This window comes from Rhipicephalus sanguineus, chromosome 4, assembly GCF_013339695.2.
Source record: "Rhipicephalus sanguineus isolate Rsan-2018 chromosome 4, BIME_Rsan_1.4, whole genome shotgun sequence".
Taxonomy (NCBI): domain Eukaryota; kingdom Metazoa; phylum Arthropoda; class Arachnida; order Ixodida; family Ixodidae; genus Rhipicephalus; species Rhipicephalus sanguineus.
The window spans coordinates 65681959-65708477 of NC_051179.1; the positions used below are offsets into that span (position 1 = coordinate 65681959).

Here is a 26519-nt window from a genome sequence, read left to right on the forward strand (position 1 = left end):
GGACCAAAATATTAACTGCGTCATTGTTTCGATCTTCGTGCTGCGAAGTAACGGACTCGCAAGATTAAAGTAACGCGACACGAACAAAAATTTTTCGTCACAGTGAACATCATCAACTCAGAAAACTGAGAATATGCTGTGCGATGTAAACTCAATGAATGAAAGCAAGTCTTATACCTGAATTCAGTGCATTTCGTTCTTGGCGCTGCTCTAGCTTGGCTGTGCAAATCTGACGTTCATGTGAACGTCTCGCACGGTGTTCCACTGTCACTTCCTCGGGTGACAGACCGGCCGTAGCAAAGCCCACGCGCTGTCTTGTACGCATACCATGCCGTATCTTTATCTTCACGTTCCGTATGGTTCGCTCAAACTCCGTGTGCAAGCATGCACTACAGGGAGTTTAGGTTCGCCGGGCAAAGAAACCGAAACTAAACGTTCATTTGGCGCAAACGAACGTGTGATACGGCAACAATGGGCACAGTTATTGTTTTCTTTGTATACATTCATTTTTGCCCGCGATCTCGCTTCACCTAGGATAGGGAGCCACCGCTCAAATCGCGCTTACTTTCGTCTCACTAGCTGGCACACTTTCTCAGGTCTTTCGATGTCAGTGTTCAGCCTCAGGGTCGTTATACAAAACCTGCAGGATTGCCTGGAAGATGAAGACGACCTTGACATGGACTCCTACATAGCGGCATACCGAGAGCTTTCTAAGTGAGTAGCGCGGTTGCACAGCTGTTTTCTCGTAAGCGCCTAGTGTCATTTTAATGTTTATCTTGCGGATGGCAATATCGGCACGGAAGTGACGGTCATACGTCGTATCTCTTTTGATCTATAGCCTTCATTCAATTAGAAAGCGTGCGCCGTCAGCAAATGGGCGTTGATTGTGCATTAAATTTACGTAACCGTAGTTCCGCGATTCGTTTGTCGAGCGATTTGTGATATTGAACTTTCTACGTAGACTTTGGTCATTTGTGGATGCGAAATTAAACTGACAGGTATACGCCCCTGTTTTGGTGTTCTCCGTAGATTCGATTTGCTTTCGCGGTGACTGCTTTTGTTTATGGTCACGATTGCGACATGATATAACGAAATGACGGGGTTTCGGGCCCCATTCATTGGGTTCCGTGCACCGTGTGCGCTTGTTCTGAAAGCCACCTGCTCGCTTGCTGAGATCATGCGCCTGAGCCGACCTGGATGTGAAGCTGTTTGCCGAAATCGAACGCGAAGGCTAGATACGACGCAGTTTTACTGTATGTTGAATGGAAATCGATTTTGACGCCGTGTTGACTGTTCGGTTATCGGCTGTTTTGTGATCGACTATGCGATCTGTCACGCATTCCTCATCGAGAAGTGGTGCACGTTTAGTTTAGTGTTTGCGTTTGAGCTCACGCAACTGTCTCATCTCGTAGGCAAGTTGGCATAGTATTGTTTCGCAGAGCTCGGAACTTGTGAACGACAGCGCGCGAGCGTCTTGTGTTTAGTCAAGCTAGGTATCTTAGTTTTGTTTAACAGAGTTCTTAGGCCCAGTGCTTGTGAAGGAGGCCAGTACACGTCCATTTAAAGCAGCACGAGAGCTTTCATACATTAGGACAACATATTCTTTAAAAAATATTGGTTTTATATGACCCCGGGACAAGTTTAAGCTTCAGTGTGTTGTCTGACCTTGATGTGGGGCATTTATGAAACCACCATAACAGTAAAAAAAAGAACGTCCTTTCTTTCCTATATATGTGTAAAAAAAACTGAATTCGAAGCTGTGTCCCCCAATGATTAAAAGATGATACTGAAAAATATTCAGATAATGCAGTGATACTTCCTTAAAGGGGCCCACAACTAGTTTAAGGCATTGCAAACAAGAAAATGTGGGGTACAGATAACTTGGGGGCAGGCACATCTGGACATTGCAAAATGACCGTATGGCACAGCAATGCTTGAAATGTCAAAAATAAGACTGCATGCCCTTCCTTTCAAGGGGCCATGCTTTGAAAGAGACATGAGGTCACATAAACAAGTGCCCCATGCAAAATGCACTGCTTGTGTTGTCACCGACTTCTGTTGATCACCCATTGCAGAATCCTTGATGCTGGAAATGCAACAGAGAAGGGGAAAAAAAAATTCAGGAGTTTTTCCCCTATCGAGAAAAGGGAGGCAAGCGAAGCTTGGCGTGTTCATGTCTGACCTACTACTTCTCTTTCTTTCTTTCTTTCTTTCTTTCTTTCTTTCTTTTCTTCTTTCTTCTTTCTTTCTTTCTTTCTTTCTTTCTATTGCATTGTGCAGTGCTCCCACCTAACCGTTTCCTTCCTCCATGGCGGGAATAGGACCTTCATTCACGTGCTTAGCAGCACAATACTTCGCTTGCTACAGGCAACACCGATGGCCATGTGTTCATATCCAGGCAACAGTGATATGTGACAACGTGAAATGCAAGATCGAAATGGCTGATTGCTGACAAGGCCACGATCGAGAGAGCATCAATTAGTGGAAAACAGTGCACACAAACGTGTGACCGATGCACCTTCGAGGGATGCATTTGTTTGCGATTGTGGGTGCCGGGTTTTTTGCATACATTGCTGAAATCTGTGAGTTAATAAAGCTTCACTTAAAAAAGCACGTGAAGCTCATCACGTGAACCAGACGTTGTCCTTCAGCACCTGTACATAGGAGAAGTCTGGGGATGATAGTAGCTTATTGTGAATTGAAGTTGGAAAGGCCCATTCATGTTGGTGAATGGCAGAGGTTGCCTGACTGGGAAGCAAGCAGTGACACATATTAACCGCTGTTCACACCAGCTAGTGATACCTAGCCATCTGAAGGGCCTCGTGACTGATGCCACAGACATCTGTCATTGCCGATGTGAAATAAGCAAATGTCCTCTTCATAAAATTTGAGACTGCATTCACGTGGCCAAAAAATTGAGCACCAATGAGAACAGTCACTTTTCAACCAAAGCAACCATTTGCAACCAACTTGGTTGTACGACTGCTGCGAGTTCTGGTTTGAATGAGCCTTAAGGTGCCACCTGTGCATTAAAACTTCCAATTATTACCAAAATTTGCAATGGGGCTTGATGAGGGGCTCTTTAATTATGGGACAAATTGGCAGCCGCTTATAGATAGCGTGCCAGCATTTTTTCTTTGCTGAAGAGTTTGAATGTACCCAAATAATCCTTTTACTTCCCACCATCCCCATGTGATCCGTGTATTTTTAGCTTAGAACAATTGCAGTTCATGTAGAACAGTGGTTTAAGGAGGAACCGGCTGGATCCATCAATGTAGTCTGTTATGCACACTAAAACCTATCTTGAATTAACATTCTAATCATTTACTGAATATCTTTACAAGGAACTTGTTGTAATAGTGCATTTATTATAATTGCAAAGAGTGCAACATTGGTGAACAAAAATGTGGCATCAGTGGAGCCAAGAGTTTGTCGACAGTGGAGCTACATGCCTTAGTAAAATTGGTTGGATTCCTTTTCAAAAGTAATGGAACCCACTTTCTTCCCTCCTTCTCTCTACTGTGCATATTTAGTACTCTGGGCATGGAAGCACTAGTTTTGTAGGAGCAGCCATATATCTTCTCTGTGCCATTCCTTGCTTATAAAAGTTCAATGCTGAAACATACACAGCAGACAAAGAATTGACAAGAACACGTGCTTCTCTGTCTGCTGTGTACGTTTCGGTACTGAACCTTTTAAATATGGAACACCAACTAGCCCACTCCCACGCCTTGCCATTCCTTGCCGCACAACTCTGGTGGTTTCTGTCGACAGGTTCTTCGAAGGCCTCGGTTCACTGTTTGGCTTCATCAACTCTGACGTAAAGAGCAAGCTGGACATCTTAGATGACTACCGCAAGTCGGATGACGTGGGTGACAACTACGAAACGCTGAACTCCATGATCGAGTACGAGAAAGACGAGGGCTTCATAGCGGACGACAAGAAGCCATCAGGGTCGCGCACGCTACTTCGACTACACAGGGCACTCGAGTTCATAGCCGCTCTGTTCAAGTGAGTGTAGTTTTACTGCTTGAGGTTGATGCGTCTTTTTTAAAGCAAAGTTTTCTTTCTGAGCACTGCCAGGCTTTGATGACATTGTATGCTGTTGCTGTCTTGTCATGTACTAGCTAACACACCGGCAAAAACCTCCGTTTTTCTAATAGAGCCTCTCTCTTTCTCTCTAGCCAACACAAGATAGCATTGATGTAATGAGTTGGCTTCCTACATTCGTATGTCCCACAAGTTGGCAGCTGGCTGGCTTTGTTCTATGCAACATTCTGCATTCGAAAAACAGATGCTTTAGTGTTAGGAACGAGGTTGTTGTCCTTAGCAAAAAAATGCCAGGCCTGCACTTAACACTCAGCACGGTGACAGTGTAAGCTGGCGGAGCGGACTTCATAGAGCCCTGCAAATACAGTTGCCAGGTGCCCACTACACAGTAAATCATCGTGTTTTACAAAGTAGCGAAGCACCAACTGCACGTTCCTAAGGCAATATGCACACCTGTGTAGCTGCACACTTAATTGTTGCTGATGTGGATGACGATGAGGACGATGAAGAATTATTGACGAGCCCTTTGTAATGCGTGGTAAAGCTTTAAACCACGCACTCGTTACGCAATTCACATGGTGTGACACCTGGTGCGATTCTACTGTTCTGCCACATAATCTGTTAACGCGTTTCCTCGCCATACAGGGCACTTGCGTAAGGTCTTTTTCCGAAAAAGATACAAGCTGTGGCATGGCTCTCTGGTAGAGCACTTGCTTACCATGCAGAAGGCCTCAGTTCAAATCCGCTTCGAACCCTGTTTTTTTTTCTTTTTCTAAATGTGCACGATAGCTGCGGCGGACACTGGCGGAGTTGGACAACTACGCCACCAAAATCAACCGTTGTTGTGAGCTCATGACAGCCTACATTGTAAAGAGTTTGTTTTGTTTGGCTTTATTACTAGCTTCACCTCTGGCTTTTCTGACAGTAACCTTGTCACATTTACTAACAATAGTTGTGCCCACAACTCCTATGCATTCAATATAACACCTAACGCATTCACTAGCACAGAACTGTGCTCCCAACTTTCTTATGTAGAATGGTTGCATATCTTTCTTTGTACTCTGCTGCAATCTCTTCCCATTGTCAAAACATGCACAAAGTTGAGGCTGCATCCACACTTCTTGCAGTGCAATTGTAAGTCAGCTGTAAGTTCAGTATTGTCCTGCGCATTCATTTTTATATACTACATGTGCTTGCAACTTTACCCTAAGGAAGCTTCACGTAGTAAGGTAGTTGAAATTGAGTGCTGGGAACACATTTGGGCTTGTTCTTTCATTGTCACATTCCAGCTCATAGTGCTTGAGGACGCTCTCCCCTTTGCCCTGGGAGCACAGTTTAGGGATGGTAGAGTTCTGGTCACATTTCACGTGCAGCTTGCTTTGTTGGTGTGGCATCTGCTGCGACAGTGCCTTGGAGCATGCACGCATTGTTTGTTTAGAACAGAAGAAACACTGATTAGAAGAAGCACTGTTGCTTGTCCCGAACTCTGATCGCTTCGGCGAGTGGCGGCCGTTCAACTTGAACATATTTTCTCTTGCATTAATGAATTATGGGCTACCGTGTCACGGCAGTCTGGGTCAGAGTGCTGTAGGGACTGGCCTAGAGTGAGTGAGACAACTTTGTTGAGTACCCTCCAAATTGATCGCCTGGGTCTAGGTTGCGCCGGGACCTGTAGAGAGACCCTGTCTCTTGGTAGCTTCCCATTCTTGCTGGATTGCCTTAAGTTGGTCCTGGAGATCTGACATTTTGTCAAGAACGGCGCAGAATTTTAAACGAGGACAGATTGAAGAGGAAAAACTCAAGATGAGTGCTGACTATCAACTGAAAGTTAATTGGAAAAAGTGACATTTATGCATGGAAATTGCTTGCAAGTGCTCATGCGCATTATGATCACATGTCTGGAACACTCACATAATCAGTGACTACGGTTAGACGTGCATGTGGTTACATATTATGAGTTGTCAAGATACATAAGGTCCTTAGCATGAAGAGATATAGAAGTTTGGCTGACGCATTGCTCTCCCAACTTAGCAATGGTGTGTGTTTCTATTATTTCTCGGTATCGGAGCTACTCATATTTGTGAACTACTCAGTGCAGCTCTCCACCACACTCCTAGTTCATCCGGGGGAACTGCCATTTTCATCTGAACTATTTCGCAATGCCAGAGTATATATGCTCTAGGGTGGTTCTTCTATCACCACATAATTTACGCTGGGCCTCAGGGAATAATTCCAGAAACATGCTGTTAACATGTACGGGGTTCTTGTATGTTTTGGTTTGAAGGCGCCTCCAGTCAACAGCCCAAGACCTGTCCAGTTTTGGGCTAGGAGGTGGATATATACACTTTGAATTTCTATAGGAATTGGGTAATGTCACTGAAAGGGACCTGCAACACCTTTCCAAGTAATCATCTAGTGGCTTCATTGAAAGAGCTTATTGCCTCATGAGTCAACTGCTGCAAAAAGTTTAAGAATCCGTTAAGTATGAGCGGAGTTCCAGGGATTTGCCGCACGCTTGAAGTGCTTTCTCTCTCCTTTCATAACAGTGAGCACCCTAGCTGAAAGCTACGCAGGGAGGGGGATGACAAGGGGTCAAGACGATGCATCTCTTTGTCAGCACACTTCATGACCTTGAGCACTTTCTGTTAATTTTTTCTTCGAACGTGCGGCTTACTTTCAGTGTGATCGTGAGCGCACACGGGCACTTGGCGGCCTCCAGAGGCGGCCTTGGTAACTATGCAGCTCACGATGCTCAAATCAGCCAATGGTTGGAATTTGGGTATATGATGCAGTCATTTGGGTTTGTGGCATCATTTGTCAAGAGAAGAGGGATCGATTTCTAGCTGACTTTGGGAATTCATTGTAAATTCCAGTCCGCGTGCTGCGCTATAATATTTGGCTCGCGTGTTCCCAGGAGCCTCGACTACCGATCGGCAGCGTTTTCTGACCATGCTGACAAAGTGTTGCACGGCCCCTTGAATGAGGAGAGTCTAGCTGTATCCTTCTGAGGGGGGGGGGGCGGTAGCCAAGGAGGAGACGGGTCTGGAGTGCTACATTGCTTACTTTCATCAGTCAAACTCAAGTGCTGACTGTTATGCTCTAAGGACGAATCAAGAATCGTGTCCTTTTTTTTTTTCTTGTCCAGGGCCATTAGCACTGCCAACGATGACGCGTCTGTCGGGAAAATGGCGAAGGAGAGCTACGACCAGACGCTTGCCAAGTATCACCCATGGCTTATCAGGAAAGGAGCTTCGATTGCCATGTTGACCCTCCCGAAGGTTGAAGAGGTGAGAAATTATTTTTGCGTATTGATTTGCTTCATCCCCATCAAATAGTGCACACAAATAGCATGCATACAACACACACAGAAGACTTCATGAGCTGACATACTAACCTCGGGTGCTATTTGCATGCAAGTGTTGACTTCAGGTGCGACTTGTATCGGTTGAAGCTTGGGTGAGTTCGCAAGGATTAATTTAGAAGCTACTCACAGTACATACAAGATTAGGAAAATGGGACAGGACAGGCAAAGAGCAGCCCTCTTTTCCCTGCCTTTCCCAGCTTGTTTTCCTATCCTTATGTGCGCTTTAAGTACCTTCAACTCTGACTTCAAGGCACTGTGCCTACTTTTCCACGAAGTGGCTCCCGCTTCAACATTTTTAAGCAGGCTTATGCGAATAGCTATTTGTAAGACTCAATCAAGTATGAATAAAATAGTTCCAGGAATGAACTGAACGTTGATTTTTGTTTTAAATAAATTTCAAATATTGCACAGCCATTAATATCAAAGGGTGCTCAGGTCCTAGTATAATTACAATGTCAGCGAGCTTTTTTAACACATCCGCTGCGGCACGCTTTCTTAACACGTCAGCTGTGGCACTCTTCCTTGAGGTCTTGTTTTACGTGCAGAGTGACCCACCAGTGGACCATTCAACATATCTTCCAGGTGTGCTTGCTGTGACCCACCGGTGGGTCACGTGCCTGTGCCTGTTATTCGCTTCCTAGAGGTAGTGCTGCTACCTTTGCGGCTAGCGTTTGGCGCGTTTATTTGAAAGATACAAGGCTATTTTTTGCCTTTTGCGCGTAAACCTACGCTGAACTCCGAAGTGCCTGGCACCAGAAAACACAGGCATTCAGTTCCCGTGATAGAAATATCTACAGTCGAACCTCGATATATCGAATGGCACGGCGATCGCGAAATAGTTCGATATATCCAGAATTCGATATAAAAAATCACGTAAAAAATGCGTCAAGAACTTGTGGAAAACAACCAACGAACCAATCGTGGTGCAGTAAATACTCACTTGAAGATTCAAAGTATTTATTGTGTTGGCTTAAAATACTGAAAAAGAGTAGCCTGCTTTTTGTTGGCAATGGCGTGTTTGACGACTGCGTCCTCAACATAGTCCAGGCGATCCACAAGTGAACGGCCGGTGCCTTCAATCGCGCTGCAGTGGCGGCGCGCAAGGGCCAAAGCGGCTACGACCTCAGCTGATGTCGGGAGCGGGGCACCATCAGCGCTTGCGGGATCCACCTCGGCAGCGTCTTCATTCGGCTGCTCAGCGGTAGCTTCGGCGACGATCTCTACATCCGTTAGCTCCGCCGTTGTACCAGTGCTGTCGTCACCTCCAACGAAGTCTTCGATGCACATGCTTTGCGGCTCCGCACCAACAAAGCTCTCCAGCTTGCTCCACGTTTCGGCGAGCTCGCTTTCTTCATCTGCGCATGCCAACCCAGCTTCCTCGGATTCTTCCACTGATGCTTCGTCAGTGCGTCCACAGAAGTCCGCATGCCGAAAGCAGTTGGCTATCGTCGACTGCTTGGCGTTTTCCCACGACGCCTTGAGCATTTGGATGGCGCCCAAAAGATCGATCTTCAGATCTTGGCCCATCCGGAGTTTTACAAGCAAAATGTCGATCAGCCGACGCTTGTAGATAGACTTATATGTGCGGATAATGCCCTGGTCCAACGGTTGGAGCTTCGAAGTGGTGTTTGGACGGCAGAAATACCACTTCGATGTTGCTCAGCTGGGCATCGGTGTGGTGTGCCGTGCAGTTATCGACGATAAGGCATACCTTCCGTCCCTGACGCACCAGGTCCGAATCCCACGCCTTCAGCCACTTGAGGAAAATATCCCTCGTCATCCACGACTTCTTATTCCAGGCATAAGTCACCGGAATATTGGGGCAGTTCCGCATGCACCTCGGGGTTTTAAATTTGCCAATTACAAGTGGCCGCAGCTTCGTGCTCCCATCCATATTGGCTGCCAATAGGACCGTCACACGGGCCTTGCCTTGCTTGCCCCCGTGGCACTTGTCCCCGCGAGTGTCCAGCGTTTGCCGCGGAAGCATTTGCCAGAACAGGCCCGTCTCGTCAGCATTAAAGATTTGGCTCGGCTCATACTTGGCGAGAACTTTGGGCCACTCATGATCAAGCCACTTCTGAATTTCTTCATCATTGGCGTCCTCACTCTCTCCCGACACAGTCTTCCCGACAATGTTGAAACGAGTCTTAAAACGTTGTAGCCAACCGCTACTCGCACTGAAATTCTCGACGCCGAGAATGAATGCAAAGTTCTTTGCCTCCTGTTGCAACATCGGCCCCGATACAGGAATATTTCGGGCCCTTGCCTCCATGAACCATTTGGGGAGAGACTTCTCAACAACTTCAAAAGCAGCTTTGCGTACACGCCGCGCGCCCGAGTGCTGACTCTTCTCGGCCTTGGCCTTTATGTCGGCTTTGTTTTTGAGCAGAGTACTCAATGTGCTCCTTGGTATGCCTAACCCGTCCGCGACGCTCGACTTCTTCTCACCATTCTCAACGCGCTGGATTGCTTCCAGTTTTGCTGCAAAAGTGAGGGTCGTCCGTTTCTTCACGTCTGCAGCCATCGCTACACACACCACAACGCGCGGCAGGCCTAACACACGAGCACAACAACGACCGATGCGACGGATGCCTGGCGATACTATCAAGGAGGAGCCGAGCTGGTGCAACAAGTGCAGTGCGTCGTTGCTGCAAGGCTGCGGCGTGCGTATGCCGCTACGTTCAAGTGGCGCACTCGGCGCCATCGATGTGTGCAGCAGTCGTAAACGCCCACCGCGCTACCGCTATTTTCGAGAGTTGCAGGAAAGCTCGCCGCCTGTCAACAGAGCGCGGGCGGTTTGGGGTGGCCGAGTTCGATATATCCATTATACGTCAAACTTCGTTCGAAATAAAAAATTAAAAATGCATGCGATTTCCCACGTGATATAGGAACCGTTCGATATAGGCAATAATTCGATATGTCCGTGTTCGATATATCGAGGTTTGACTGTATTGTTTCAAAAAAAGCCGAACTTCAGTAGGAACATTCACTATACTTTGAAGTTTGAACCCTACGCAAATAACAGTTGAAGGTAAATATGCTTCAATTTAAAAAATAAACATGTTGTTGCTAGTAGCGCTGTGGCGTGTCCTTATGTGCCTTCTCATGTCCGTGTATGATTTCACGCTACATCAAAAATGTTCTAATGATTCACCAGCAAGCCCACACTTCAAACCTTGTAGTTGAAGCTAGCTTGTGCTTAGCAATAAAGCACTACAAACGCATGAATGGCTTGCCAGGGCATTGTCCACAAAAAGTGGTCACTTTTTCGCTTTCAACCTAGCATCACTTGCGCTGCTACTGGTACTGATGGCTGCATAGCAGCCAGTGCAGCGCCGTTGAGTGCCGCAAGCCGAACCTTCAATTTTCTCGAGCGTGTGGACATGCCTTCTTCCATGTCGGAGAGCTCTCGAGCATGTGACATGGGTGGGTCACACCACAGGGAGCATGAAAACGTTTTCATTGAGTGCGTCATGGGTCACCAATGGGTCATGGAATTTAACACCAGAAAAGCATTATTATGACTATTTATAACCTCATGCAACAAGAATCGTACCTCTGCACTTAAGTGTGATGAGGTCGTCGCATCAGCAAGCAGATGGATGCTTGTAACTTAGCTGCTGCTTAGGGGGAGCATAGGTCACAATGCAGTGAATATGTTACTTACATTCCGAATTATAAAGCTCTTATTATGAGTGCAAATACTGCATTATGAACAAATAAGCAGCTTGTTAGGACTTTGGACTCTTTGATTAGTGCGAGTGACAGCAAATTAGCTATAGAAGTCTGGCTTCTTGGGTGATGTAAGCATGCTGTGCTGTATAACTTCTCCTGTGTTATGTCTACTGCAGGTGCTGGGACGAAATTTACTGCACTCGTGCTCCAATTCTAATATTGATCGCCCTCAGCGTGCAGTTTAAATTGTTAGAAAGCTGTGAAAAGAATATTCCTATTGACGAATACAGTTGAACTCAGATACATTCGAAGAAGATTGGAAAATGTTCATATAGAGGGTGTTTCAGATAAAAAGCACCAAGTATTAAAATTAAGCGTAGGCGCTACACATCTCCAATTAGCGCAGTATTGTTCTGGGCCATATAGGGAAACCAAGCTCAAGTTTACGGCGCGACGACAGCGCCACACTGCGGCTCTGGAGAGAAGCTCTGGTGAAACTGGGGGCACGCGCGGCGGACTCAGCCTGTTTGTCGGCAGCGAGAACACGTGTGCGCGCACGTTCCTCAGTCGGTGCGGGGAACTGGGGCGCCGTGGCGACAGCTTGGCACACTGAACCGAGAGGCTTGCTGTGCTAAGCTGCGTTTCCGTGTTGGCAGAAGTGACCTCGCGGAAGCGAGGTCTAAAGTGTGGTGACACACTGCGCACAAACCGGCGCAACCTCCGCCTCGTCACTAGATAGCCCGGCGTGACACGGCTGCATGCTGCACCACGCCTCTGATAAGGGGACAGCGCCACCGCAGCATCACCGGAGGCTTACGTCACCGACGGTGGCTATAAAACCAAGCTGCCAAGCTCGGAACTTATCATTCCTTCGCTACCCGACCGGGCGCAGCGTCGGTATGCTCGCCCCGCTGCTGCTACTTCGTTAATAAACAGTTATTACGTTTTATGTTGGGATGCGTCCTTCCATCGACACGGCATCCCACAGAAGTATTGCCGTGTCGTGGGCTGCCACAACAGTGCAGGGAACACCAAGGCATGCGATTCACGTGTGAAACTGTGTCGATTCCCGGGCATGTCGCACGAGAAATAAAGGCGACAAGTGTGGATCACCGCAGTAAGGAGAATCAAGTATGTCCTAGTTGATAGAACTGTGTTGACTTCTGTTTTGGCTGTCTCAGTTCATCGCTTTCGTTCGTTTCGACTACCTGTATCAGTACGTAACGTGGCGCATGCACGCAACGACTACAGTAATGTCTACTCGCTGTCTTCTCGTATTGTGAAAATCCAGTTACGGTTGTAGCTGAAACAACTTTGTGTTCTGGATTCCCCGCGTTGGTGAGACCTACCCGTCGTTGTCGAATGTTCGCACTAGTGTTATACCACGGTTAGCGTTGCACGGTTGGTTGAATTAAACTGAACTCGGCACATTGTCAAAAGTTTGGCGCCTGCAATTTACGCGTCTGGAAGGCTGCTTTATCACGCCGGAACGGACGTGTTCGTGCAGCAGGTTTTATACGCCTGTGAAGTCGACATTCTCATAAAAAGAGAGTGCAAGCATGACACGAGAGCCGAAAAAATGAGGCGAGCAGTTCAACTTTCTTCACAGTGGTTAAAGCTCAGCTAGCTGCCGCGCGTCTAAATCGGCGGAGGTGCTCCAGCGGCATGGAGGACTTGACTCTAACCTTCTCAGGCTTTTCTAGTGCTATGGCCGTATAATTTCTTTTTTTCGCATGCTGCAAACGTTTGTTCACGAAAGTACACGGCTGCTACTGCAAGCAGGCCATATCAAAACAATAATCATATGCTTCTTACTCCACAACGCAGAACATCGATAGCATGCATGGCTTCATTTCGCAGTTCACATGGACCATTACGTATCTTCAACATGACAGAATGAGTCGTACCTCGAGGTATACGTCCTACACGGTGTTATCGCGACTTTGAAAATGCATTTCGTGTTGAGTAGGGCGTCGTTGTCGTCGATCGTCTGCTCTTCACCCTAAACGTGATTGACGAGCCTATGTTCTTTTATCAAGTTCACTTTTCGGAAGTGCCTGTCCACCTCGGAGATCTTTTTGAAGCCACTCTGCAGGCAGTACATTGTGAGGAGACGCGAATGTACCGCGAGAGCTCTGCATGTACGCGGAAGCGAGCAGCGGCGAGAACGACAAACGCTAGTTGCATGTTCCCTGTTTCTATTTTTCTGCCATAGATGGCGCTGCCTGTCAAGAGCAGCAGCACCTCTAAGCGATGCTTGGGAAGCCTACAGAGCACATCAGAATATTTTTTAAATCTGCAAAGCTCGGCAATTAACAAAAATTGCTTAAGGAACTTTTTAAATAGTAACTCTAGAGAAAAATCTTCAATACATAAGTTGTAGCGCTTGTTGAGAAACATCAAATTTTTCAATCTATGGTAAAATAACTGCCATGCTTAATTTTTTTCCGGCTTTTCTTTAAAGTGCACGAATTTTTAAAAATACCACGTGACTGCCGCCTAACGTGCGGCGCTTTTAGTGCCCTCAAATGTAAGTTGAACGAATTATTAAAGGCTGCTTTGCGCAAGGACATCGATTGAACAAGCTATGGGTAATTGCGATGGACGTTAAGCGACAGAAGGAGCATACCATTTCAACAATAAAAAAAGTTCTTGAACGAAAAAGCAGCAGCCACAGAGCAAATGCCACATGAGACCACAGGGATCATTTGATGCAGTGTTCTTTTCTCTTCACACCAATGAAGAAACACATTTGGAAAGTGTGAGGGTGAGAGCGTGATGAAGGATGGAGGTAAAGGATTCACTCACACGTGGTGGCCGCTCTTTCGTAGACTTTTTTTTTTCTTTCTTTTTTTTTCTTTTTTTTTTTTTTTTTTTTGGAGACGGTACGCCCCTACCATCATTTAGCATCCATCGCAGTCACCGACAGCCTGTTCAATCGACCTTCATGCACGAAGCAGCCTTTGATAATTTGCTTAACTTACATTTGAGGGCACTAAAAGCGCCTCGCATTAGGCGGCAGTCATGGGGTATTTTTATTTTTAATTCACGCGCTTTAAAAAAAGGCTAGAAAAAAATGAAGCATGGGAGCTATTTTACCATAGATTGAAAAATTCGACATTTCTGAACAAGCGCTACAACTTTTGTATTAAAGATTTTTCTCTAGAGTTACTATATGAAAAGTTCATTATGCAATCTTTGTTAATTGCTAAGCTTTGTGGATTGGAGAAATATCTTGATGTGCTCTATATGGCTCAGAACAATACTGTACTAATTGGAGACGCGTAGTGCCTATGCTTAATTTTTTAACGCTTGGTGCTTTTTATCTGAAACACCCTGTATGTCAGTAACTGGAAGTGCAAGATGTGAATATCTGAAGCTAGTCTGAATACTCCAAAGGTCACGGACAGTCTTTTCAGACAGTGAAAAGCAAGAATTTCCCAATTTTGTTCTCTAAGACTAAGTTGAAGACATAAACGTTTACTTAGTAGTTATTTATCATCTTTCTTATAGAATTTGCATGTCAGACCAGAAGACCCTTTGCGTCCTTGAAACATCATCGCACTATTTTTTATAACAAACTGCAGGTGGTATGCTTCAATGCACAGCAGTTAGCTTCACGGCTGCATTGCGGTGAAGCTTAGTTTAATATTACAGAACTCAGATAATATCACTGCTGCGTGAGCCATCCATCCATACCTTGCTCATTTTCCCGTATAGCCTGCACTACCATTCGGACTCAGTGCTCTGTTTGATGGCTCCTGTGAAAAAAGAAGCGCGCCATTTCATTTGCGTGAATATTTATGATGACGCGAGGGTTCATGTATGAATTGGGAAAAGGGCATTTGATGGAGCACAGCGTGGCGCAGCTTTCGATACGTTGAATGGGTAGGTGAACAAGCGTCCAGTATATGCATTAGCTAGTACAATGCTACATGTTTGCATGGGATATTAAAGGGGCTCTCACAACCAGAAACACCATACTGAACACAGAATGCCAGTGAAAAATTAAAAATCTTTCCTTTGTGCTGCCGGTAGAAAATGCTTCTCCATGAATAATTCTCCATGCTTCTCCATGAAGTCAGGAGCAGTAGTATTTGCTTTCTCAGTGGTACTGTCACCAAGGCACACATGTGTTTGCAGATCTTCGCAAAGGCCTTGCCCGAGGAAAAGAAAGACCTGCGGCAACTGGTGACGGGCATCGCGGAGGAAGCCACAAAAGTGTACAACTTCACACAGTCCGTCTACGAAAAGAACAACATTCTGGATCTACCTTGATAGCTCCGTTTAACCATTTGCGCATGGGCGGTGGCCCCCAACCCAAAGTGAAGACAGTTTTTGACTTGCCCTTTGAGCGAGAGTGTTGTTGGCAAAACTGTGCTGAACATCAATGTTCTTGGTAGAACAAAGTATGCTTTTTTTTTTTGTTGCTGAGCGAAACAGTGTTTTAACTGTTCGCACTTCAACTGCATTGTCTTATTCCAGCGGCCATCACTGTCGAGTCAAGTGCAAGCAGGTGCTAGTTCTCTGAGCGGATGTCTTACACCTGTGAGGGTGAAAATTTACTCGGTAACAGTTTATGAGGTTGTCCTTTTCTCCGTTTTGCTACCACTTCAAGTGCCAGCTTTAAGCTAGGGGTAATGTACAAATATTTTGTTGACCGATCCACAACAATAATTTTGAAAACGAAACTTAGAGCTTGTGATATTATTGCAAGGCAATCTTCTAGACATTTCCTGTGTGTCCGTGAGGCACGGAACTGGGAAATTGTTGTGACAACGAGAGAAAGTATCTGTTAGAGCAAAACCGAATGCCATTTTTGCGATTACAGTTAAAAAGAAAAGCGGTGCAGCAAAACGTTTACTGTAGCTGGGAAAATCGCCGTAAAGGAAGCAGTTAGCCCAAACATTCTTTGCTGTAAACGTATAAACCGAGAAAATGTGTGAACAGGAACATGGCTGTGACGCTTTATTTAGCCCAACCACGACGTACCGAATTATTTTGTATGACGAAATGAGTATAAGATGTTTCTTGGATGTCAGCATATAGTGAAGCAATGCTTATATAACGGAAATTTGTTATATAGAGAGTATTGGAAGTGTGTTCCTCTTTAATGTCATTTGACTATATTAGCAATGCTAAAATTTTGGCATAGGCTCATTTAGTCTGTGATGGAAATGGCTAAGATCACTGTATGTTTTACAGTTGTACGGTAAGAGGCAAGGCTGTGCTTTTAATGTGAGTCAGGATAGAAGGTGTGCAAATGTGCCATTGCTCACTCACGTACTGGAGTACTTTGTTCCTTCAAATGTGTTGTTTCTCAAGTTAGACCGATGTGAGATTGCATTGCAGCACGAAATCTTATTTCGGATGTCCGCAATGACGTTGACACTGGAATACTGGTTCTGCGGAAACTTGCAAGGTGGAGATTCTTTTCATTGAAGCTGACATTGTGTTTCCCCGTAAAATATGCACTGCCACTAATTTATTAATGAAGTACCAGAAGCCGCACTGTAATAGTTACCTCCCATTTACTGTGTCAAATCGACCTGCCTCTGTGAGCGGCTTACCGTGTCAATAACAGTAGTGTGGTGACCACTTGCCCATTAGTCCATCATTCATTAAATGCATTAGTTAATTTAAATTGTTATGGAATTTGTGCCAAGATACATATCTTTTCAGTGGAAGTAATTAGTTAAGCAGTAGTAGGAAAGATGGTTTTTAGAGATATTCACTTCGCATTTTTAGTAAAGTTTATGAATCAGTGCTTGTAACGCCTCAGGAGTGTTTTCGTTGCCTCCTTGCCTTGGTAATAGAGAACGAACAAATCATGCTGTCAACTTAGCTGCATGAGCTATGGCAGCTGCTACACATTTACGAACATGAAAAGAAAAGCTCAATCAACTTGACCATATTTAGTGGCATCGAAACTTCTACCTTAACCTCTAAGTAGTTATGATTAGACGGTTATTTGATGTCAGTCTAATTTACAGCCATCAAAGGTATAGTGAGTTATTGATAAGATCAACCTATGAAAGTGCCCGTGTGTCAGTTTTTGCTGTGTGATTTGCCTGTAGCTTAACCATTTACTGCAATGTTTTCAATGTAGCATTGTAATTGCTTGCACATAGCACTACATTTATCTTCAGCAAATTTTTGGATGCTACTGTAGAACTTTTTTGGTGCCTTTTGAAAGTGTAGTCTGACAAAACTGTGAAAAGAAATGCACATGGATAACTGTGTTACTAAAATGGGATGTCTTTGTTAGCTTGTGCACTATGAAGGTATAAACATGGAAATCTCTTGAAACAAGTATATAGCAAGACGGACTTCGTACTGTAACTTTTGGCAAGGCGATGTCTGAAAAAATAAGTAAACACTTGCTGTAAAGTACCGCGGAAGCGCCCAGTTTCGCACATGCACCCTCTATTAACATTTTCGAAACTTCAGGATTCTGAATATTATATGTGAAGTGCCCAACTCTCCCCATTGTCCCCATTGTGGCCATTATGGCAATCGGCTAGCTGTACGGTGCACCCCTACACCGTCGCCAGGAATATTGAAGTCGTTGAGTGCCACCGTGTGTCAAAAAGAATGCCAGCTGCACCTCTTGGCATTTCAGGATAGAGAGGAAAAGAATCCGTGAGTGCGGCACCAAGTGTGACGCCTTAAAGCAATGCAACTACGGCAAGGGTACGATGAAGCACAAGCTCATGGATTGCAGGTTCGTCTTCGGTGAAGAGTTGGACGAGTTGTTCGCGGTGTTCAGTGACGATGAGTAGACGTTACTGTGCACCATCATTTACAATTTCAAAGTAAACATGCTTTCTTTTGTTTCGAAGCCACCGTAGCACTGCCTCCAAGCTCTTCGTTGGCTACCAGCTTGGTTTTTGGTGCTCCTGCCAGACAAGTGCCCGTATCTAGATTAACGCAATTTTCAGTGAAAGTGAGGTGGGAACTTCCGCAGTACTTTATGATACATAAATGCAAATCGTTGGCTCCTGTGCAACGTATGCACACAAGTTACGAAATATTACATATGTTTGTTCATGTTGGCAGTGCAAACGCAGGACTTGTTCAGTGCTTAATTGAGTACGCAGTGTTCACTTTAATGTGTATCAAGCCACTTTGTCGCACGGATTGTGCTTATGCCGTGGAGCTTCCTACTGAAATTTCCAGCAGGAACCCCGGCGTTGTAGTCATTCAGGTATCCTATGTGGAAGAGATAGTACCTCAATTTGTCTGATTTATTCGCTCGTGACTGAACTGAATATGCCTTTATTGACCAAAATCTTGAATCAATCCTACATTTACTGATGCAGAAGGTGAAGTAACTCATAAAAAGATTCTTGAGCATTTCGTTGCAGCTTACTAAACATGGTTTTTATGGCACTATGAAAAACGGGCACAAAGCACCACTATTGACTGATTTGATGAAGCACCAAAATGCGTGGCGTGAAAATGGTTGAAACTTAAAATGGACAGCCATGAACCATTCTTTTCGAGGGAGTTGTCATCAGAAGAAAAATTAAACTCGCAAGTAAATATGCCTTCGTAAAAGGTGCTACTTAGAACTTTGCTAACCAGGGCGTGCAGCTTAAGTTCTTCATCCACTGCGGGGCACATGCAGTGCCACCACTAGAAATACACCACGAAGCAAAATAGAAAGAGAAGAAAAAAAAAAGAACTAGGTGGGGCTTAACATGTCAACGTGTCAAGCCCCACGTAGTTTTCACTGACGAACCCACTGATTCCTCCACCAACGAGGCAACTGGAAAAATTCTTTCAGTAAACGAAATGTTCCCAGCCAACACCTTACAACTTCGAGTGCAGGAGCAAAATTTGAAATGGAGCCTGTTGAGAGGCCCTTTTAATTATTTGATAGTGCGCTTTGTGTGTGTTCTTTCTTCTGTCCATCTTGTTTAATACATACACCAGAAATTATGTTTTAGAAATGAGACTCTTCACATGCAGAATTATTGCAAATTATTAGTTATGATGGAATGTTTTGTTGCAAATTAGGGACTTTTAGTGTTGGATCATGCAAAAGTATGCACTAATGATCAGTTCCATAATGGCTGAACAACCACGTGTGCAGCCTATAGGCACTTGTGTGTTAGTTGGCTGCAGCAACTTTTTCAGGAAACTGTACAGCTTGTACTGGACTAAGTAATGGTTCTTTTGATTGATGCTACTGTCATCATGTGGACTATTTTGTGAACTTTCTCACATTGTACTTTTCAAATTGGGTCTGTAAAAACTCTACTCCCCTTTTAATGTAATTCAACTGAAATTTTCAACTTCAATCTTGCCTTCAAGACATATTCCACATCATTGAGGCTGCTAAGTTTTGCTTAAGTCTGGCAGGGATCTACGTAGCTCTGGATATCTGAAAGCAGGGCCACTGTATGCTGTGATTGTTCTCACCATGTGTTGACTTTTTACGCATACCTCGAGTCTTGTGATGTGCAACGCCATATGAAACATTGCTCTTAGTGTAGGAAATAATCACTTGTTGTTTTGGTGTACGAGTGTTCACTTTTTTTTATTGTTTTACAGGTGTGTTGCCGCTTGTTTGAGTTTGTTAACTCTGGCAAATGTTCTTGTTCTAGCTGTACTAAGTAGGCTTGGGTGAATATAGCTTTTTTCGTTCGAAGCGAAGTGCAAGCAAGTGGTAATTAGTATCAAATTATTTCGAAGTAGATTCAGATAGTAGTAGGGTGCAAGTTATTATCCGTAAAATATGTTATGCTTTAAAATTTCTCACGCTTACTCCATATAAGCCCGTATAACACCCCTGTAAATGAAAAAGAATATTGTTTGGACTGCAGGTAATATGCACACCTAACCTTGAAGTGTGGCTTCGTGGCAGTGCCGGTTTCCCCTGTGTAGCCGGTTTCACGGCATAGCTACCACACGCTGCAGTGAAACCACCTTTTCAGGTGGGTTGCATGCGGTAAAAATGTCTGTTCGTTTCGAATACACGAAATTTCGTAAATTTTAAATTCGTGTCGATGCGAATTCGAATAATGTACTATTCGTTTAAATATTCAAAGCACCCGGATATTCGCACAAGCCTAGTACTGAGTTTTAGAAGCTGCCTTTTGCTGCCAAAAAGTCTTGTTTGCCAATTTTGAGAAATATGTCTTGCCATGCAGCTGAAACACATTTATGTTATGATATGCATGCAAGAGTGTGTGAACCTTGGCCCTGGATCGTGCAGGAATAGAATAATATGCAGTCCAGCAAGTGCTAGTAACGCATAGTTAGCAAGCTCAACAGCGTGAACTTTAGTCCATTTCTTGTCACCGTGTGGAATGAACTTGACGTGCATTTTTTTTTTCTCGTAATCACACAGGCATCGTTTCACCTTGTGTTATCTTACTTTAGAAGTATCATTAAGTGACATGCACGACACTGTGGACCAAACATGGAGTGATTTCAGGAAGTGTTCTTATCTCGTTAATTAACGCACAACAAGGGGCTATGTGGCTGTTTGAGAGGAATGGAAGAAACAGAGAGGACAGTTCGATGTTCTGGCTGTCAGTATTTATTTTTTTACAATGTATAGCTATCACAGCTTCATCACATGGCTTTCTGGTCTCATTGCCTTTGCTATTAATTAGTATTGCTAAGTGCTGTTTCTTTAAGACTTGACTCTCCACATTTCCTTCTGAAGGACACAAAATTGGAAGATGTTAATTATGGCTACAGGAAGGGAGGGTAATTCCTTAGGGAATTTTTACACCATGTACTCCTTGTAGCTGTAGGAAAAGAGTATTTAAAAAAAAACAAAACAATCTTATTAAGATAGACAACAGTAATTTTACATCTATGTAACTAGTGCATGGCACTTTTGCTTTTCTTGCACACCACGGGATTAAATAGCTCTTGCACCTCATTGGTGAATAATTGATCCACGTCTCACTGTATGGGATGGTATAGTAAACCAGCTATTTGCTGTTTATAACCCTAATCATTGGCACATATGCACATCTAGGACTTCTTTTTTTCCTGTCTGAGATTGAATGAACATGAGTTGAAAGATTATTCATGAATATGAATAACTGCTACATAAGTGTACCAGCGTAATTTGCTTCATAAGCCTCGCCCTACAGCCTCATGCTAGTTATGTTCAGAGCCTTAAAATCCACTAATGATTAAGAGTGCATATTCACAATGTTGTGATAAGATATCATGGGGACACTATTGTCCTGCATTGTAGTAATTTGCAAATGAACTCCACTGTTTGACTAAAGTACTGACCATCTTTTTACCCTTTTTCTGAATTGTGGGCTGGTGCTAGTAAATTGTACATAATGTTTAACTGCATTGCACGAGCTTTCAAATGGGTAATGTTCAAAACATGTTTCCAGTGTACTTACTGCAGTTTTGAAATATTATTTTTGTTAACCACAACAGTCACTGCACCTAGCCTGCGGGGCTCTAGTCAAACTGCACTTATCACTTTTCAATCAGTCATCACAGAGCAGAGAATTCTATTCTGTGTGTATCGGTGTTCCCATTTTGATGCTGCTTTAATGAGTATGTCATTGTTGTGATTACATGTCATATATGCAGTGTCAGTCTTCAAAAGTCTTTTTTTTTTACCTTGTGCTTGTTGGCAGGTGGTTTGTTGCCAAGTCAAAATTAAGTTTGTACTTGTTCTTTGTTTTCTTCTGTTCAGCTGCAGCCAAATGTCACAGAATTCAGCTTGCCATATAGTTAGAGCACTATGAGTGCGTTTCTTGATGTACAAACACTGCACATGCTCTTTACTCTGTATGCAAAGGCTGATTTTAAGAGACAGGAAGTGCACATGGTCAACACTGATTGCTTATTATGAGTCGTCATTGAAATTTTGCTAGTGAGTACTACCTTGCTTGCATGGCATGTCTCACTGATGCTTTGAGCCTGGTCAAAGAGGACTATGGAATTGTTTTAAGTTCATCGAATGTCTGTAGCAGTCTAGCAGTAGAAAGTAGTCCATGACTTCCATTTTCTTTAAGCCACGTTCAGAAAAAATAAAGTTGCTCAAACACATTTTTGGCAAACACATTCATGGTATAAATTGTTTTGCAATTGTGTGTTGATATGACATTCGTGCCACATTCACATATAATAGGACTGGAGAAGTGGGATTGGTGTTAGTTATGCTAAATAAGCAGGACTGAGGCAAGCCTTCTACTGTGAAAAAATACTTGGAAAGAAGTTAAAAAGGCTGTTGTCAGTAATAAATTGTTTTGCATAGTGTGTAACAGTGACAGAAAAGAAACTAGAAAATCTGTGGCATCAGCATGCAACCATCTGTTCATAGGTCTTATTGACTGCGTTCACGTTGCCATTGCAATTGACGAATTTCTGAAAGTGGTGGCTTTGTTGTGCACAATGTTTTCTGGTTGCGTTTTAGTGGTTGTGTGTTATTATGTCTATTTTATATAGAAGTTGCTTTTTTTTACCTTTTTAGGAAATCTTTATATACACTCTCAGAGAACGCATTAAAGAATGATGGCTCTAGAGAGCTTTGCGTATTTCTCATTTGGTGCTTGGCTGAGGCACCCACTACAGCTGCAAAGCAGTTGCGTTTACCACGTTCAAGAACCGTTGCAGGAAAGAATCTTTGCAACAATACATGAAATCTGAAACATGGTAAATACATCTTAGGTCCCCATAATTAACCAGTGCCTCAGGTCCTGTGTTGTCACATTCAAGATGTAAAACGTGCGAGCCGAGACCACAGCGAAAAAAAAGAAAGAAAAAAAGTGGAAAAGGATCCGCCGTTCCAGCAATACCTGCGGCCCCCGTGCTTTATCTGAGCGACAATGCACTGACCGTGATGCAGCACGGATGGTCTTGGAGGAGCGGGCTTCGTGGTGGTCACCTGCCTCAGTTTCGCAGGTTGCCTTTCTTTATTTCGGTAGCAATTACGGGAACACTCCAAGCGGAAATTTGTCGACGACGTTGGTGTGGTGGTGCGCACGACGTCCAAGCGCGATAGGGTGATATCGCGCCCTTGTGGAAATATAGGGAAAGTCGATAGAGCACGCAGTCTTAGCGCACGCGTGGGCGTGGGCGAGACGTTGAGCGCGCACAGGCAACGGAGGGAGGAGGGGCAGGCAAGGGCGGCACGTCGGAGTCGCATGAGACCGGGTCCTTCGTGCTGCACAGGTTACTGCAAACAACCGCTTTGCCTGTTGCCCGTTGCGAAAGACAGCGTTCCGCATTTTGGCAAGGGTACAGGTCGGGCGCCAACGATATGCCTGCAATTTCGCTGGGATTCAATCGTTCGATAGTACGCCGCAATCATCCATACCTCACGGCCGACTGTTCTCATTGATAACGCGGCAGGTGTTCTGATTACGGCCTGACTCTGTAAAACCAAGCGGTGCGTTTCTTAGGCCGGGGAGTGGCAGATAGAGCGGTGCGTTTTCTTTTTTCAGCATTTTTTTCCTTGATACTGTCTACCTCATAGGGAGCCTGTTTGAGGGCGCTGGTTCCCGACGCGCGCAACACTCTAGTCACGTGTCACTTTTCATATTTCGCGGGCTTTCTTGATCAAGCGGGAAAAATGAGCGCGCAATTAGCACGCGTTGTTGAAAGTAGCGCAGTCAGATGCCATTTGAAACATGCCTAATACGCCTCATTGACACTTTGACAATTAGGCGAGTACTTGTCGAGTTAGAATATAATTATGACTAATTAATTAAACCTCATTGAAGAAAAAAATAGCAGTGGCTACTCTAGGTGTACTAGGAACAATATGCTGTAGGTTTGATTCGCGTAACGCCGTTCCTCTTTTTTTTAAATCGTGCTGCGTGATAGCTGGGACACCCTGTATATACTGTGTTGCAGTAGCATGCGCTTTAAAAATTTCCGGATGTGCCATTTCTGATCAAAAGAACATAAAGCACCGTGCCGAGGAAGTTTTAATAAGAGTGCATTATGAAAGAAAAAGTTGAAATTAAAAGCAATGCAGAAACCGAACCCCAGCTGTTTAACGCACTGGCAACGTCAGAAAAAAAAAAAAAAAAAAACACCTGCTTGTCGGAATATAGCACAATATTTGCAGATGCACTGCAACGTTGGGAATATTAAGGAGACAAAAAAAACAGGAAATGAAAAAAATTAGTGATGTCAATCATTTTTGGTGGCCCATTTTCTACGTAGCTGTTAGGAAATGACAACGTATTCGCAAAATCAAATCACCATACTACCCGCACGCCGATTTGCCCGTGCGTTCGGCTGCTGACTTTTCCGAACAGAGACATAAATACGTCACGCACAACTTCCAATTACCGCACCCACACCACTTCTGTTGCACATAACCCCAGTTGAACAGCAATCATGGCGCGCAAGTAATTAAGGTGTGCGTCCGCAATCAGTGGAAGGACGCAATGTTGAATGTTCTCGAGTGCACTATGAAGTGAACCTGAACACCGACTGCAAAGGTAGCGCGAACAGTCAAAATTCACCAAGTGTCGAAGTAAGTGGAATCGCGCAAGAAGTCATTGCGATAATGCGACTATGTTTAAAGCTTCAGATCTAGCGAACACACCCGGTCGTGACACGAAAAGAGACCGATGGACCCACGAAGAGAGTTCGCGACCACATGGCAACATTCGCCGCATGTTTCATTAGTTACACCACTTACCGCGCAGTCAATTCATAACTGTCGATGACTCGAGATCACTTTTTGAAATCAAATCAAATCAAATGAGGGTGATTCCACGTAAGATCGAACAAACGATGGCTGGTCGACCTCTCAAATTTATTTCAAAATTTTATATATTATTGCCTGATGAGTGGAAAGAAGAGATCCGCAATTCGTTTTGCCGTCAAAAATTTTTTCGAATCACAGGAAATAAATAATGACGAAGAGGTGGAGTGGAGCGCTCATCCGCTCTGCTGCTTTAGCCAACTTTCGTTATGAATTGCACAAAATATATTAAAGTTAGTTAGCTGACATTTCTTTAACTAAATATATGCATGTTTTTGCTTCTGCTCAGGTATTTTTAGTTTTTATGTGTAGTGTAGATGTTTTTATAAAAACCTCAAATTGGCCCAGGGAACGTTATTTTCTTTACTTTGAACGTCCTTATCTCAAAAAAGCCTTGTACCAGAGCGACGAAATTTCGCATTACGTTCTTCGCATGCTTATCTACCAAAGTGCCGAATCCTATAATTATATAACGTTTCAGTAAAGAGATATGATCGGGCTAACTTCAAGAAAACACCGAACAATGCAAACTTCTGACGACAATTAAAAAAAAAAATTTATATTCTTAAACTTTGTCCACTTATTCTCCTCCACATCAGCTTTCACAATCATTGAAAACATGTTGCATAATGTTGTTGCACTAATAGTTACGGCCCCTCCAATGAGACCCTTAGGCAAGTAGTGGCAATTCCGACTTCTTGCCCAGCAAGGGTATAAAATGCAGGCAGGATTGAATTTCTTTTTATTAAAAGGCCAGCAGTACCAAAAAAGTGTCGACCACTGACGAACGTTAATTTTGAAATTATTTGGTCACTGCAGCGGCCACGAGCGCGGGGCTACCAAGCAGGCGCGCGCGCACCCGAGATGCTCGTTGTAAGAGACGGTCCAGTGAGAGCTCGTTTTCGCGTCCTCAGACCGATTGAGTTCGAAACAGCAACACCTCTCGGTGACTTGAACGCACGTGCACTGGAGCTTCGCTATTCTATCCACCTCTGTTCACATCGCAGCTAGGCGCTGTTAACACGGCGGAGCTGGAGCAAGATGAAAACTCTATAAGGGAGCTATGAGCGCTCGCTTCACGCACGCTGCTGCCTGAGAAACTGCGCGCGCGCCAGTTGCGATCAGTGAAAAGCATGAACGGTGCTCCAGTGGCAAAGAAAAAAATATGGAATGTCAAAGGAAAAAAGCAAAACTATCGGTAACCGGATGCGCTTGCCTATCTTAGATCGGCAGCAGACGGCCTGAATTGCCGCGCGTTCGGTGCGCTGTTCACACTTCATTCGGCGCGGATAGGTCTTGTGCTTTGCTCTTACTCTACTCCTCCTGTGCGTCTCATGGCGAGAAAGTATAGCTCTGAATGAGTGTATTGTGGACTACCTTTCGAAGCACAAGAAGCTTAAAGGAGTACTGACACGAATTTTAAAAAAATTCGGTTGTTGCTCTAAATAAAAATACTGGTCTCGAGAAACCTGAAACGACTATTGTTGGTGCCTGGGATGCATCGTATATATCTTAATTAGCGCCACCTTAAAAAGACACTTTCGATTTCGATATCGAGGGTGTGGCTTCTGTGTCGTTTCATAGCAGGGTGACGTCACGGAGATACAGAAAATCGCGACGTACTAGCGGCAAATCCGTAATCTGCTCGTGTTGCACATAAACAACGATGAGTGAATTGTCGTCCAGTGACCCTTACGTGATTTTCTTTCTACA

The 26519-nt window shown here is 44.3% G+C and overlaps 1 protein-coding gene across 3 annotated transcripts in view; it reads left to right on the forward strand.

The window, feature by feature from the left end:
* Window positions 1–467: 467 nt before the first annotated feature.
* Window positions 468–26519, forward strand: part of LOC119390151 (ceramide-1-phosphate transfer protein) — a 29437-nt gene continuing 3385 nt past the window's right edge. The window contains exons 1-4 of one of the 3 annotated variants that reach the window (XM_037657715.2): window positions 468–714; window positions 3775–4011; window positions 7196–7337; window positions 15233–17289. In XM_037657715.2, the coding sequence (XP_037513643.1) occupies window positions 605–714; window positions 3775–4011; window positions 7196–7337; window positions 15233–15367 (624 nt within the window). In that variant the 5' untranslated portion in view covers window positions 468–604 and the 3' untranslated portion in view covers window positions 15368–17289. The remainder of the gene's footprint in view (window positions 715–3774; window positions 4012–7195; window positions 7338–15232; window positions 17290–26519) is intronic. The other 2 variants (XM_049414677.1, XM_049414676.1) reach the window with 2 other exon arrangements.